Genomic DNA, 15979 nt, shown 5'->3' with positions numbered 1-15979 from the left:
AATAACCCTAAATTTCATAGGTGGGCTCGGATGGGGTTGATACCCGTCCGTGGGGCCCGAGACTTTCCTTTGTGTAGTCTTAACGACTTTTTTTGAAAGAACTTAACATGTTTATCATTCCGACCCCCGAGTATGATTACTTACTTATGTACCGAGCCTGAAATGAGGATTGTTATGCATATGGTTCCGATACGAAACTATGATTTCTAAAGTTCTGTTTGATGTGTTCCCGAGTGGCATTCGGAAGAAACTTGATTGGCCTATTGTCCTAAGTTGTAAATAATGGTTCGTTTTGATTAATTTATTAAGTCTTTGTAAATGTTTACATTGCATATGATTTATAAATGTTTTAAATTGCATATAATTCTCACGATTATGCTCGTGCACATTATTGTTAATTCCTTCGCCGAGTCCCGGGCCGGTATGTATCGTGCGCATTTGTTAAATTCCGAAGTATGATGAGTTTTTCGAAGTATGATGAGATCTGAAATATGATGTGATACGAAGTATGATGAGATCCGAAGTATGATGTGTTTCTGTTTATGATGTGATACGGAGGATGTGTTCGGAGATATGCAAAACTTCCGAAGTATGATGAGTTGTGGCGCCCAAGGCAGGAGGGGCGACCACGTTCCGTCCGCCGGGTCCCATTATGGACCGCATATGATATATATTTTTGATATGCCCGACTTATGTTCAGAAGTAAGCATTCTGGCATTCTGATTATTACACATGTTTTCTGTAATTCGCATATGATTTCCGATAATTGACATGCATATGATGATTTCATTTACCGAGTCCCTCACTAGAGGGCCGGGACACGCTATATGTTTACACGATGATTTTACTCACCGAGTCCCTCATTAGAGGGCCGGGTACGCTATATATGTATGATAACATGATGACATGATTACGATATGGCTTTACTTACCGACATATGTGTATGCATGATAAGTGTTTCAAAAGGCAAGTTTGGTTATCTGGTTATTTACACTTGTTCCTGTCACCCCTATTTCGATTATTATCCTATTTACTGCCTTTCATGCTTTACATACTCAGTACATATTCCGTACTGACCCCCTTTCTTCGGGGGCTGCGTTTCATGCCGCGCAGCGGTACCCATTTAGTGAAGATATTAGTAGAAGATGTTTCGACGAGGATTGGCGAGCTCCATTTTCTCGAGTGCCGCCGAGTCGGCGTATTCTTTCGTTATGGCATCATGTTCCATGTTAGAGACTTTGCGGGGCGTGTCATGTATGATATGTCGTTTTGTAAGCGGCTCTATAAGCCGATGTATTGTTATGCATTATATTACAGTTTTCTTATGATTACAGATTTTATTTGAGTTCGGGAAGATCAAAAGCATGTTTTGTAAAGTCTTCGTTATGTTTTCATTGTACGACTTAAGGGCCCAGCCCAGTATGATTATAAGTGTCACGAGAGTCAGCGGGTTCGCTCGGCCCTAGGTAAGGGTCCGGTGCCCATCACACCCTATCGGACTAAGGGTGTGACAGGCTCGCCGGGTGCTCACCCTTAGAAATTCAAGTGCTCGGCCTCGTGAAGATCAGCCACGAGGAGAAGAGGTGGAACCTGTCTAATATTCTGCATCCATAAACGAATCCAGCAAGCGTAGATCGATACAAACAATAAGTACTGGTAGGTATCATAGGCCGACAAAGATTAGTTGACGTATATAAAGACAAGAAAGCAACAAAGCAAATAAACAACAGAGTGCAGGTCACCAATGTCCAAGTATCAACGAAGCAAGTCCCAGCCTAGGTTATAGCATCTAAACCCAATAGTGCCAAGTTTCAAGAGTACAATCCGAGAACATCTCATAACCATAGCATAAAGTCCCAATTCAGCCAACACAAGTATCCAATCACAATCCACGAAACAAATAACCAAGAGATACAATCTGATGCAATAATGTATGAAGTATGAATGCAATGCATATGCTAGTACACATGTACTCCGATGATTGAACATCACATTATCGGTAGCACAACCCAAGGGGGACCCGCGAAGTCCATGCACCAGTCACTCCACATACAGCCCAGAGATGACTCAATATCATATATATCTCAGAGGAATACCGGTCACTCCGCACACAGCCTAGAGATGACTTGTATCAATAGGTCTCAAGCATCTGTATTTCCTTCTCATTTCCCATCATCAGTACCATATCAAGGCAATATCAATATATCATGGAAATGAGTATGAATGCAATGCAAATGTAATATCAATAAACCAAGTCAATCCCAAACAGTACCACATACAGGCACACAATTAATATCATCAATAAGGCTACACAGTAAGCCACAACAGATTCACTATTTTCATCTCAATAATAACAAAGTAAGACACCACAATATCATAATCAGGATATATAGCTAATAACCAATATCCAATATCTCAACGTGGCGATGAGCCAAAAAGTACATAGAACAAATATGACAACAAAGTGACGAGGTGGCTAGCCTCCAAATCATACAACAAGGCCTAACCTAAGTCAATATCCATCCCAACTTCATACCCGAAGGCTTACATGCATTCTCTGACAATATCATCTATTCATACGCTTCGCTAATTGAAGTCTCACTATAAGGTAAACCGTAACCTACCTGGAAGGCCGAATAACAAACTTAAATGTCAGTCGTGAACCTTGCCCTTTCGTTGCGCCTCAAAGTAATGAAAGTCTAGTCATATCCGAATGTGGAATTCGAATCGAGAAGAAAGTATCCAAAAAATAAAAAAACCAAACTCCTATTTAACTCCCAAATCTCAACCCATGGAAGAGGGTTTATGAACTAACAAAATGAAATTGGGAATCTATAGGTCTCAACATGAAATTAGTACTCTAGGTGATCAATTCCACTCAACAATTAGCCAATTCGACTCATAGAATAGGGAAATTCAAATTCTAGAGGAAACCCCCAAATTTGGGTATAAACCCTAACTCCCAATTTATAAATTAGCCACTAATAATGAAGGAAACATGTTACAATAGCTTCTAATCATCATTTCCATGCTAAATGAAGCTAACTCAATCCGTAATCCAAGGTGGTATAGTCTAGAAATCATTTAGGAAAGAACCCATTAAACCCTCTTTTAATCCTCAAGTTCTTAGGGATTCTAATATGAATTGGAGGGTTTCTATGATGATTTAAAGGATAATGGAATAGTAATGAAGATGGAATGACTTACCACAATGATGTTCCTCCAAGAAATACCTTGAAATGCCCCCGTAGGCTACCTATTTTGAAATAGGAAATGAATGACAGACTTGGGGTTTTAACACTCATTTAATGCCAGAGTAAGAGCCCTTCACTTTATAGCGATCGACGTCCATAGCGGTCCCTCTTTTGAAATCCCCTTCAACGTTTCGGCGGTCCACCGAAAAATACACGTTACGCGGTGAGGTGGCCACCGCTATCATACTAGCATTGCGACCCATCGGTGTCGCCAAGGTTAAGCGTACTTTTCGAGACCGAAACCGAAAAAGTAATTCAACTTTCATGAACTCAACCTGAAATCCCGACTATCACCCGGGACCATCTGCTCACAAGCCAGATATGTATTTATACATAAAAATATGTTGCGAATGCACTTGTTGCCTCAAAATTCCCAACTGAGGTCTCATTGACCAAGTCAACCCCCCATACCTCGAAACTAACTTCCCAACCCAAGTACCAAAATGCACCCGAGTGCATTGGGAACCGAACCGAATATACACCCAAGTTCTAAAAGAGCATCCGGACTTGTCAGAATTAATAGATTTCCAAAAAAGGTCGGTTTACCCAAAAGTCAACTTTAAGTCAACTTTTTTTCATTTTAAGACCAAATTTCCCATAAAATCAATCAAATCATATCCAAAGACCTCGGGAAGCGTGTCAATGGGTCTGCTAGGGTCAAATGTGAGCTAACCAAGCACGGGAAAGGGTCAAAAGCATTGAAAAAGCAATAACACCCAAACGGGTCTTTACATCAGTGTTATATCCCGTATTTTGTGCGTTGGAATATTTTAGGTTGGTTGCGACAAGTTAAGGATAAGGCTATTTCCGATTTTGTTTTAATGCACAAGTTGCTTATAATTTTATTGGATGGAAATATTGAGGAAAATTAGGGGCTAAAAGTTGGGAAAAAAAAAACTTGTTTCATGAATCATGGCCATGTGGCCATGAGTCATTATGGCCCATATAAACCCCCCCCCCTGGTTGGCCAAATTTGATTATTTCAAGCTATGAAGGGTGCATGTGCTTACTTTATATTTGTAGGGGCTAGAAGTGAAAATAATATTTCATGAAAGGGCCTAAGTGGCCGTGTGAATTAGTGTGGGCCATGGGCCATATGGATGCATTATATATGTGATATTAGATGACAATTAGATCATATTTTTCATCATTCTTCACCTTAGAAAATTCAAGAAACTTGAAGAAAAAGAGAAAGGGACTTTCGAGAAGGGCTACTTGATGTCCAAAAAGTGATCAGAAAATTAGATTTATAGCAACGGTTTAAGGTGCGTTCCATCTGCTCGCGTGCCCATACATCTATGGCAACGGTTTCAGCAACGGTTGGTAAAACACGTTGCTATAGCCATATCTACAGCAACGGTTGCTCCCCTTTCTGATGCAACGAGTTTTGTGTGTTAGTTGGAACGGTTTCCAACTGTCCCCATAGACCTTTAAGCAACGACTTTTGAGGCTATTGCAACAGTTTTGTAGAGGTTATTGCAACATACTTTTTATTTATTGCAACGGTTTTTGTCTATTGCAACGGCCTTTTTTTGGTACGAAAATCCTGTGCAATTATTTTTGGAAAATCCTATTGCAACGGTTCTCATGACCTATTGCAACGGTTTATCTGAAACAGTGGCCCTGGTTATATATATATATATATATATATATACACACATTACAAATTCAATAAATCAGAAAGCACAATTTTTCATAATCCAAAATATCCAACATTCATCATAATCCAAAATGTCCAACATTAATTCATAGTCCAAAATATATATCCAACATTCCTAATCCAACATACCCGTACAAGCAAAATGTTCAACCCAAAATGCATAGTTAAGTTTTACATTTCAAGATTTAGGATAAGTTTCAACATGTTCGATAGCAAAAAGATTGTTAGAACATGTACAAGCTTCATAAAAGATCTTCTCAAGTAAGATCAACGTGTTCATTGTCTCCTTCCCTTTCTTCATTTTCGACACCTACAAAAGAGAATGAATAATGTCACTACCCTTCAAACGCACACGCACATAATACAAAGATACAACTTATTATAAATGGATACCAATTTTATACTACAATTTAAATACAGAAAAAATCAATATCAACCAAAACGGAGAAAGAGAGACATGTCGTACAATATGCTTAAAATTACACAAACTCGAGGAATTAAAAAATTATACTAAGACCTTCACTGATACATTTTGAAAATAATCAGGCTAACTGGTCTAGTTTTTCACATCATAAATGCAGTGAGTTGATGATGACTACAGTATGTGATGACACCTGCATCATGTTTTTGAGGGAATTCTGGTGGATGTTGTTTTCTAATAATGAAGGGATGGAGCAACTTTTGATGCTGGTTATTGGTATAAAGGAAGTGAGTAGATGGAAAAATAAGGAAATCGAAATATTGGTGATTCGGGTATGGTACCGGAGGGACATGGTTTGGGTCTGCAGTGACTAACTTGTATACTCATGATCCTAGTCTAATGGGATATGAAGAGGTACATCATAGTATGCTACTTAATTAGTTGCACAAAGGCTGGACAACTTGTGCAAATAAGGTGGTTGTTGATGGATGGCTTGCTGTGATGGTATCAGAAGCGTGTATAACTTTGTATTATTGCTATTACACCTCAAGAGGTCCGGACAAAAATGCAAGATATACCAGAGACAACATACAAGGACACAAGACAAGGCCATACATGCAAGACTCCTACTGGTTTTTCAAAGACAGATCGAAGAAGAATCGGTAGCATTCAAAGACTATTGCTTGGTTTTTTGCATTGCTTGCCAATTTGTGCACCAAAGGGACCGGACTTGGGACACATACAAAATTTCAAAGAAAAAGTGCAGCAGATTAACAAAGAAAAATTTCACTTCAAAGAAACAATTTTCTTAGCAAGATTGGTCAAAAACTGGTTTATTATTCGGAATAGTAGGGATGGACATGACTTGTGCAAATAAGGTGGTTTTTAAAAAAAAAAAGTCTCAAGGCAAAGTCTCCCCCTCCCGGCATAACTTCCTTAAGGAAAAACTAAAGGTTATGCCGGAGGGGGCATAACTTTTCCTCAAGGCATAATTTAGTTTTGCCTTATGGGGCAAAACTTTTCCTTAAGGAATTATGCCTTATGGGGCGACTTTTAATTAAGGTATAACCAAAAGTATGCCTTAACTAAAAGTGCGGCTAGTTTTTATTGGTATTGATAACAAATGTGCCTTGAAAAGTTAAAAAAAAAAAAAAAAAAAAAAAAAAAAACTTCAAAGTCTCAAGGCAAAGTCTGCCCCCCCGGCATAACTTCCTTAAGGAAAAACTAAAGTTATGCCGGAGGGGGCATAACTTTTCCTCAAGGCATAATTTAGTTTTGCCTTATGGGGCAAAATTTTTCCTTAAGGAACTATGCCTTATGGGGCATTATTTGCAAGAATTTACACAGATTCAGGAAATGATATAGGGTATAGAGTTGGCACAAAAATAAACAACTGTAGTCTGCAGATTAAGAGTGTGATCGGTTTTACTTGGTTTTTTAATTTGCAGATATGCAGGTTCATCAAAAATGCAGCTAGTGTTGGTTTGTATTGGTATTGATAGCAAAATGCAAGATATACCAGAGACAACATACAAGGACACAAGACAAGGCCATACATGCAAGACTCCTACTGGTTTTTTCAAAGACAGACTGCAGCAACTGGTAGCAGTTCAAAGACTATTTCTTTGGTTTTTTGCATTGCTTTGCCAATTTGTGCACAAAGGGACCGGACTTGGGACACATACAAAATTTCAAAGAAGTGCAGCGGATTAAAGAAAAATTTCACTTCAAAGAAACAATTTTCTTAGCAAGATTGGTCAAAAACTGGTTTATTATTCGAATAGTAGGTTGTGCACTCAAAAAGGGACTTCCTTAAGGAAAAACTAAAGTTATGGGACACATACAAAAGTTTTGCCTTATGGGGCAAAACTTTTCCTTAAGGAATTATGCCTTATGGGGCGTACTTTTAATTAAGGTATAACCAAAAGTATGCCTTAACTAAAAGTGTGCCTTGAAAAGTTAAAAAAAAAAAAAAAAAAAAAGTCTCAAGGCAAAATTTCAAAGTTATGCTTCAAAGAAACAATTTTCTTAGCAAAATTTTTCCTTAAGATATGCCTTATGGGGCATTATTTGCAAGAATTTACACGGATTCGGAAATGATATAGGGTATAGAGTTGGCACAAAAATAAACAACCGTAGTCTGATTAAGAGTGTGGATGGTTTTACTTGGTTTTTTAATTTGCGGATATGCGGGTTCATCAAAAATGGTGGTGTTGGTTTGTAAAAAAAATATACCGAGACAGTCCTATCTCTTCTTATATACGGTGCAAAATTCTTAAATGGCAAGGTTATACTAGACATGCAATGAGATGGCATGATGAACTACAATGTGCTGTGAACTTTGCTACAAACAAAAGCTCTAAGGCAAAGATATATAGGATGGCAATGGCTGCCACTGTCCCCTACATATGGCAAAACAAAAACAACAAAGTCTTTTAGAATTCTTGATGACCAAGTTGTGAGGATAATTATCTAGGATGTTTTATGTCGAGTAAATACCTTTCCTAGGCTGGCTAGAATGATGGTCACTCTCAATTTTTATCCTTAGCTTCCTACACAGTATAGGTGTTATATGTTGGTAGTGTTTGATTTGAAAGGTAGTAGTTGTTTGCTGGTGTTTAGTTGAGGCTAAAACTGGGGCTGTCCAGTTCTAGAGGGTCTAGTTTGTTTGTAAATATTATCCATGGTAATAAAATGTTTTACTTACCCCCCCCCCCCCCCCCCCCCCCCCAAAAAAAAAAAAGACTTGCTACCCTTTTTCAGTTTGCCTTTCAACAATCCAAACACATACAAACTCATGAATTGAACAAGAAAAAACAGCGAACCAGTAAAAGATATATAGAGAAATACAAATAATCATCCAAGCAAACTTTGATTCCTTTTTCTTTTCAGGAAAAAGTCTACTTTTCAGTAATGTCAGCAAGAAAAAATCAGCTAGCATAAGAAAATCAAAAAAACAAGCAAGCATAAGATTTCACTAAGTTTAGGCAAGAAAGAGATCAGAATAAGTCTGACCTTGATTGTTACCAGGTGTAGAGGAAGCTTCTCCGGGTGAGCGAACACTGAACCTTAACATATTAGGATCAAGTCGGAATTCTGGATTTAGCTGCTGAATTTTTGCAATGACTTTCATTGTAATATCTTGTTCCATGGTATCCTTTTGCGCGTTGAATTTTTCCTGCATTCTTTGTTGCATCCTCTCTTCTATCTCCTCCATTTTTTTCTCCATTTCATCAGTAACATTTGAAGAGAGTCCGGATCCGCCGCTTTCTCGTTTCAAGAGAGTCTTGGTAACCCCACGTCCATACAATCTTACTCGACCTGGATGATCAGGTCCCATTACTGATACATATGCGTCAACTGATTGACTGCCATCTTCACTTTCTTGAGTTTCTATTCTCTCCATTTCAGCCTACAAATCAGATTGAAGAGAAGGGGGCTCAAGTAAATAAAACTAATCCAATATTTAAGAACAAGCAAATGATATCGATAAACCTTTAAATAGAAAATTTCGTACTATTTTGCTAGCCGTATCTTCATATGAGTCCTTGTATACTCGGCCTGGTTTCCTTCTTCTAGTAGCCACAAAAAACTCCTTACTTGACAAAGCTTCAGGATTTTCCTTCTTTTTTTTTCTAGTTAGATAAAAGATAGTATAAAAATCTTCCCAAGTAAAGTCAACAAGTTCATAGTAAATGAACAATCCAAGAAAACACCAAACCTCACGGATTATAGCAAAACTTGTTTTGCCAACAGTGTGTGGATACCTCAACTTTTTTCGATTCTCTGTATTTTTTCTGGACATGTCCTGCAAAAATATGAGTTAGTGAAATAATAGAAGCCAAAAATTATATAGATGAAGGGCATAAATTGAATATCTGAAGGTTGCTACTGGTTGTTAGTTACTGCGAAGACATGTTATTTGTACCATCGAATGTATATAGGAGATGATAAGGGATTTTCAGCTACTGTGATCCAGTACTCGTCTCATTCAAGATTTTTGCCTAATGTATCACTTTGTAGTTTCTAAAGACTTCATGAGTAGGTGAAAATACGTCGAATCACGAAAAAAGGGAACGTTAAAGCAGCAGATTATGAGTGCCTTACATTTAGACGACCAAAATAAAAGTAAGGCATGAAAAGGAAAGACAAGGTGGAAGGAGTCTGCCCCCTCCGGCATAACTTCCTTAAGGAAAAACTAAAGTTATGCCGGAGGGGGCATAACTTTTCCTCAAGGCATAATTTAGTTTTGCCTTATTGGGCAAAACTTTTCCTTAAGGAATTATGCCTTATGGGGCAGACTTTTAATTAAGGTATAACCAAAAGTATGCCTTAACTAAAAGTGTGCCTTGAAAAGTTTTTTAAAAAAAAAAAAAAAAGTCTCAAGGCAAAGTCTGCCCCCTCCGGCATAACTTCCTTAAGGAAAAACTAAAGTTATGCCGGAGGGGGCATAACTTTTCCTCAAGGCATAATTTAGTTTTGCCTTATGGGGCAAAACTTTTCCTTAAGGAATTATGCCTTATAACTTTTAATTAAGTATAACCAAAAGTATGCCTTAAAAAAGTGTGCTAAAAAGTTTTTTTTTAAAAAAAAAAAATGTCTCAAGGCAAACTGCCCCCTCCGGCATAACTTCGTTAAGGAAAAACTAAAGTTATGCCGGAGGGGGCATAACTTTTCCTCAAGGCATAATTTAGTTTTGCCTTATTGGGCAAAACTTTTCCTTAAGGAATTATGCCTTATGGGGCAGACTTTTAATTAAGGTATAACCAAAAGTATGCCTTAACTAAAAGTGTGCCTTGAAAAGTTTAAAAAAAAAAAAAAAAGTCTCAAGGCAAAGTCTGCCCCCTCCGGCATAACTTCCTTAAGGAAAAACTAAAGTTATGCCGGAGGGGGCATAACTTTTCCTCAAGGCATAATTTAGTTTTGCCTTATGGGGCAAAATTTTTCCTTAAGGAACTAATTTAAAGAAAAGAAAGTTGTCTATGATTTATATCTTACTTGAGCCGCATCGGAGTTCCAATATTCGAGGAGAGCCTTAAATTGAGATTCGAAACTTCTTTAGGCCTTTTTGCCATTCGAATTTCGTCATTGGCATAGCGATAGTAGTGTTTCTTCTTCAACCCATTCTTATACTTTCTCCAAGCAAGTTGAATTGTTCGCAAAGCCCATTCTTTCGCAACTTTAGGAATGTCATATTTCTCCTACAATTTGGTGCAATTGGGTTAGTGCAAAAAATCTGAAATATTTTCAAGTAAAAATTGGAACATTGAGAAATTCAAACCATGGTATAGTTCCACATATCATCATGTGTCTTCAATTTCTTCCATTTAAACACATTCAGAGGACAGAAGGTCCCATTCCTTGCCAATGTGCCGAGGAAGCTACCCAACTCTTTCACAATTGCTTCAGTAGGACCAATGGGTTGGTGTAACTCATTTAGCACGATCAGTTTGCGCTCACTCCGTCCATGTACACTTTGCATTTGTGTTCCACCTCTTTTTCTTTTTTGAGTGGAAGGGCCTGTAATAATATGAACCAAACAATTTATAGTTATGCAGACAATTGGTCCGGACCTATTTCAAATTTAGTAATTTTAGAACATAAGCCTGCTTGCTTATGAACTATTTTTAGTAAGATAAAAATTAATTCTAAAACTAAATCCAGACAATACAACTATCAGATTTTATAAGCTAAAGACTAATTCTAATTTCAAGTGCATGTAGTTTAAATCAGAAAATCTTGCCTCCTTCGCCGATTGGTCATTTGCTTGAAGATTAGTAGAATCATGTGGATCTTGTTGGATTTGTTCGAATCGCTTGTAATGCGGAATGCTTTGGAAAGTTGTGAGGTTTGTTGCACTTGTTCTTGTGCTTCTCGTGATTCGGGAGTGGTGGAATCCAACAAGACTTGCTCATGTATCTTGTTTGTCTTTGCAAGACAAGTAGAATCGGGACACACTTGCCGCACTTGTTCCACTTCGCATCCAAATAGAATGTAGTTTGAGTTCTGCTTGTGCTTGTAATCCTTTTCATTTGACTTATTAACATGAGGTTCTGGAATGTATTTTGAGTTTTGCTTGTGCTTGTGATTCAAAACCCTTTGGCTTAGCAAAGATGCAACTGATCCAGGTGGAATGAAGTTTGAGTTCTTAACTCTCTTGCTTTTCTTGAACTCCCGTCTTGATTCATGATTACTCAAGTCTCTGCAAGTTTTAGAATATGAAATATAAAATTGGTTAGCGTAATGTCGGTCTTTAGAACGAAACAAAGATCTTTAAAACGAAATCAATCGAATGGCGGTAGGATTATATTATCTAGTACTATTGTGACACAAACTAGGACTATGAACTCGAGTTCTACTATAAGTAGGCGGGGCATTAATCTAAGTAGAAATAGATAAAAGTTCACACTAAATAGGCAAATTAACGAAATCAAACGAAACATGATTTTCTTGCATTAAGAAGGGATATTCTTGTAGAAATTCAAGAAAAGATCATAAAATATGTATGAAAAAAGGCATTTATCAGACGCTCAAAATAAAAAATGAAACAATGATGAGCATATATAAAAAGAGTTCAGAACTTTATTGTCTAATCATTTTCCTCCATGGAATCCCAATCGCATCATCGAACTCATCCTCCTCTTCCGATGTTTCCATAATTGTATCTTCTGAATGTTGTGCATTAGATGGAATATCAACGACATCAGCGGGCACATCTTCTCTTGACCATCTAACGTCACCGTCATCTAATCTAGTTGAGGGACCAATGTCATCATTAGGCTCCCTCCAAAATGTGTCTCCTATATTAGGACAATTCTCTTTCTCTAGATCATACAAATCAACAGGGACTTTATTCCTTGCATAATAAACATCTTTCTCAACTGGATCCGCCACATAAAAAACTTGATGAACTTGTGATGCCAACACAAAAGGATCATCTTTACTGCATAACTTATTGAAGTATACTCGAGTTAACCCATATTCATCTACTTCATTATGAAACCAATCACATCTAAACAGTACAACACTAAAATGGCCATAATAATCAATCTCAATGATATCTTGAATAACTCCATAATAAATAACCTCTCCATCTATGGGATTTTGGTCCCTAGAACTAGCAAAACTATCGTTGTTCTTTGCTAGCGTCACTCCACTATTTTGAGTCTTTCGTGGGGCATCCCGACTTTTTGTATGAAATCGGTATCCATTAATGAAATATGCAGTGTATCTCTTGCCCACCACATTAGGCATTCTAGATAGCCATATTAGATAATCGGGTACTTCAACATTTTTAACTTTCTCTTCAAACCAACTGCTGAATTCCCGACTATGATTCCTTGCTCTTGCCCATGCGTTTGATCTAGTATGATTACTCATTACATTCTTATGTTCCCTGCAATCATGAATATTTGAAATTTAATATTTAGGACTTTATAAATTGAGCTTAACAGGCGTTATCATAACGAAATGAATGAAGTTTAAAATATAAGTAATTGTTATGTATTTGATCTTACTCGATAAACTTTTCAACTTGTTCATCTCCAGTGTTGAATAAGGCATACCGATGTGCCTCATAACGTAACTGTGGATCCATCATAAAAGTCGAATCCTTTTTCTTCTCAATTCCAATTGGATGACCTATCTTAGGGAATATAGGTGACAAATTCTGAGCACATTCATCATCCTCAGTCTCGTACCTACTGAATCTTGTCTTCACACCATCGCGTAGGTATCTTGAACAAAAGGTCAAGCACTCTTCAGCCAAAAAACCCTCTGCTATTGATGCTTCTGCACAAGATCGATTACGAACGAACGTCTTCAACTTACATAGGTGCCTCTCATTGGGATACATCCAAATAAGATGAGTCGGACCCCCAAGCTTAATTTCATTCACTAAATGAATAGGTAAATGTGGCATTATATCAAAAAATGCTGGATGAAAAATCCTTTCCAGGTCACATATTATTTCAACAATTTCAGAATCCAATTTCTCAAGATCTCTTCTACTTATAACCTTACTACATATAGCTCTAAAGAAATTGCCCAATCTAATCAAGGTTAATGAAACAATCTTGGGCAGCACTTTTCTAACGGCAACCCGGAGCGAGTAATGCATTATAAAATGAGCATCATGACTCTTGTACCCCGATATTTTCATCTCCTTCACTTGCACACGATGTGATATATTAGAAGCACACCCTTTTGGTAATTTGGCATTTTTCAAGACGGTGCAAAACAACCTTTTCTCGTTCGGGCTTCATGGAGAAACAAGCTTGAGCCAAACTTACATTTCCATCATTATCTTCTATTGGTTGTAGCTCCTTTCGTATCCCCATTTCTTGTAAGTCATAGCGAGAATTTACATGATCCTTTGACTTTCCATCTATCTCCGATAAAAGTCCCAAGCAAACTGTCACATATATTCTTTTCTATGTGCATCACATCAAGGTTGTGCCTCAATTTGTTATGTGCCCAATATGGCAATTCAAAAAAAATAGATCTTTTTTTCCACGGACCCTTATTATCTCGAGGCCTTTTTTTTTTGCCCTTTCCAAATACATTGTTGAATTCATGCAGCTCTTCAAGCACTTCTATACCCGACAAAGCTGTAGGTGCAGGTCTATGCTCCTCCTTACCATCAAATGACTTTTTATCTTTTCGCAATGGATGATCAGAAGGCAAAAATCTACGATGACCCAAGTAGCACATCTTACGACTATGTTTGAGATATTGAGAGCATGTGTCATAATTACAAGTGGGGCATGCCAATTTTCCCTTGGTGCTCCATCCTGAAAGCATTGCTAATGCTGGAAAATCACTAACTGTCCACAATAAGGCTGCACGCATTCGGAATGTTTGGTCGGTTTCAGCATCATATGTTTCTATCCCAGGTTCCCATAGTTCCTTCAATTCTGCAATTAGTGGTTGTAGATACACATCTATATCATTTCCTGGAGATGATGGACCTGGAATGATCATTGACAACATAATATACTCCGGCTTCATGCAAATCCATGGTGATAAATTATAGTTCATCAACATAACAGGCCACGAGCTATGAGAAATACTCATGGTTCTAAACGGGTTGAAACCATCACTTGACAGACCCAATCTAACATTACGAGGATCTCGAGAGAAGTCTGGGTACAAACGATCAAAATCCTTCCATGCTTCCCCATCAGCAGGATGCCTTAAATTTCCATCATTGGGTCGTTCATTAGCGTGCCATCTCATTGCAACAAACTGTTTCGAACACATGAATATCCTCGAAGCCTAGGCTTTAAGGGGAAGTACCTTAAAACCTTCGCAGAATTTTAGAGCGTGAATTAGTCGAGGCATCACCAACACTCTTCCATCTAGAAGTTCCACGACGAGCGATTACTCGCTTTCTCATTGTCCTTCCAAAATAACATGCGGTCATTAGGGCATGCATGTATTTTTTCGTAATGAAGACCCAAATCTTTAATCACTTGTCTAGCCTTATTGAAAGACTGCGGTATCTGAGCAAAGGGAAATGCCTCTCTTATCAAATCTAACAAGTCTGAGAATGCTACATTACTCAAACCATGTAATGATTTAAATAAGTACAACCGAATGGTGAAACTCAATTTATTGAAATTTTCACAACCCGGATATAAGTCTTGTTTCCCTTCCTCCAATAATTTAAAAAATTTCTTTGCATCTGCAGATAAACCGTGTCGCACTCCTTCTTCATGCCCTGACTCACCCTCTACATTTCTAAATGTATCATGAAGTAGTCCATCAATGTCGTCACGCAAGTTAGAACCTTCATCGTCATTTATTGGATGCGGTGTATTTCTCGATGAAACCCCTTCTCCATGAAAAACCCATTTGGTGTAATTATCAACAAAACCATGAACAACCAAGTGATCCTCCACCACATTTCTGTAATGCCAATAGCGATTCATGCACTTCTTGCAAGGACATAATATCTCATTTCCTTGAGAAGCTCTTTCAAATGCCTTATCAAGAAAATAATTCACTCCATCAACATACTCTTCTCCGTCCATCTTAGGTGACTCATCCAACTTTTATCTCCATTATCCATTTAATCCTACATATCACAAGCAAATCACCAAAATTAAGATTCATGCTAAGCTTAGAAACCGAAGTCAAGATCACCGGATCCCTTTAGCAACAAGTAATAAAAAAATAAAGATAAAATTCTAGACATGTTCAGTGAAGTCAGGATTTAGGTAGAGCAAAGCTTTGAACATAGATGCACTTAAATCAAGTCAAGGAAATTGGGGTGGTACAGATCTAAAAAGGTCCAGTTCTGTAGAATAAATTAAACTTCCTAACTAGGTGTTCCTTGTTCACAATCTTTCTCCACAGAAGTACAAAATCTGAGTTTTTTATGTGGAAGAGTATTTCTTTTTACTCACTGTAAATGCCACTTTTTGATAAAGTGATACCATTTAATCTCGCAAGTTTTACGCGGGTTGGCTACCACCACCCTCCTCCTTTATCCGGGTTATTTACTAGCACAATATAAGCAAGCTCACACTGACATAACCATTATAGCTAACCATTTTGTTATAGTAACACTCAGGCCTTAAAAAAAGAAACAGTAAATAGCTAAATGAACTTATTATTCTTGTTGCAACTCTAATATAGCAA

At 37.6% G+C, this 15979-nt stretch overlaps 2 protein-coding genes across 3 annotated transcripts; both read right to left on the bottom strand.

The window, feature by feature from the left end:
- Positions 1–4921: 4921 nt before the first annotated feature.
- Positions 4922–10851, bottom strand: LOC132054881 (uncharacterized). 2 transcript variants are annotated; one of them, XM_059446840.1, is made up of 6 exons: positions 10617–10851; positions 10334–10536; positions 9057–9132; positions 8853–8969; positions 8351–8747; positions 4922–5224 (listed from the first exon to the last, which is right to left on the bottom strand). In XM_059446840.1, exons 1-6 carry the CDS (start codon positions 10815–10817, stop codon positions 5172–5174), a joined length of 1047 nt encoding a protein of 348 aa, XP_059302823.1. In that variant the 5' UTR covers positions 10818–10851; the 3' UTR covers positions 4922–5171. The 2 variants fall into 2 exon arrangements, with proteins under 2 accessions (XP_059302823.1, XP_059302824.1); XM_059446841.1 differs by having other exon boundaries at positions 8853–8957.
- Positions 10852–11917: 1066 nt separating this feature from the next.
- LOC132053662 (uncharacterized) lies at positions 11918–14596 on the bottom strand. The gene is made up of 4 exons (XM_059445774.1): positions 13898–14596; positions 13627–13767; positions 12853–13499; positions 11918–12731 (listed from the first exon to the last, which is right to left on the bottom strand). The coding sequence occupies exons 1-4, from the start codon at positions 14594–14596 to the stop codon at positions 11918–11920; spliced, it is 2301 nt and encodes a 766-aa protein (XP_059301757.1).
- Between the last annotated feature and the right edge of the window lie 1383 nt (positions 14597–15979).

Source organism: Lycium ferocissimum, chromosome 4, assembly GCF_029784015.1.
Source record: "Lycium ferocissimum isolate CSIRO_LF1 chromosome 4, AGI_CSIRO_Lferr_CH_V1, whole genome shotgun sequence".
Lineage (NCBI taxonomy): Eukaryota > Viridiplantae > Streptophyta > Magnoliopsida > Solanales > Solanaceae > Lycium > Lycium ferocissimum.
The sequence above is the reverse complement of the archived record's forward strand: the minus strand, read 5'-3'. Positions and strand labels throughout refer to the sequence as shown.

Coding starts and splice junctions, on each gene's coding strand:
- LOC132054881 (XM_059446840.1), bottom strand. CDS start 10,817: ATGCAAAGTGTACATGGACGGAGTGAGCGCAAACTGATCGTGCTAAAT. Junction 8,970..9,056: donor GTTTTGCTATAATCCGTGAG/GTTTGGTGTTTT, acceptor TATCTAACTAGA/AAAAAAAAGAAGGAAAATCC. Junction 8,748..8,852: donor AAGATACGGCTAGCAAAATA/GTACGAAATTTT, acceptor TCTGATTTGTAG/GCTGAAATGGAGAGAATAGA.
- LOC132053662 (XM_059445774.1), bottom strand. CDS start 14,596: ATGTGTTCGAAACAGTTTGTTGCAATGAGATGGCACGCTAATGAACGA. Junction 13,768..13,897: donor AGCTGCATGAATTCAACAAT/GTATTTGGAAAG, acceptor TGATGCACATAG/AAAAGAATATATGTGACAGT. Junction 12,732..12,852: donor CAAGTTGAAAAGTTTATCGA/GTAAGATCAAAT, acceptor TCATGATTGCAG/GGAACATAAGAATGTAATGA.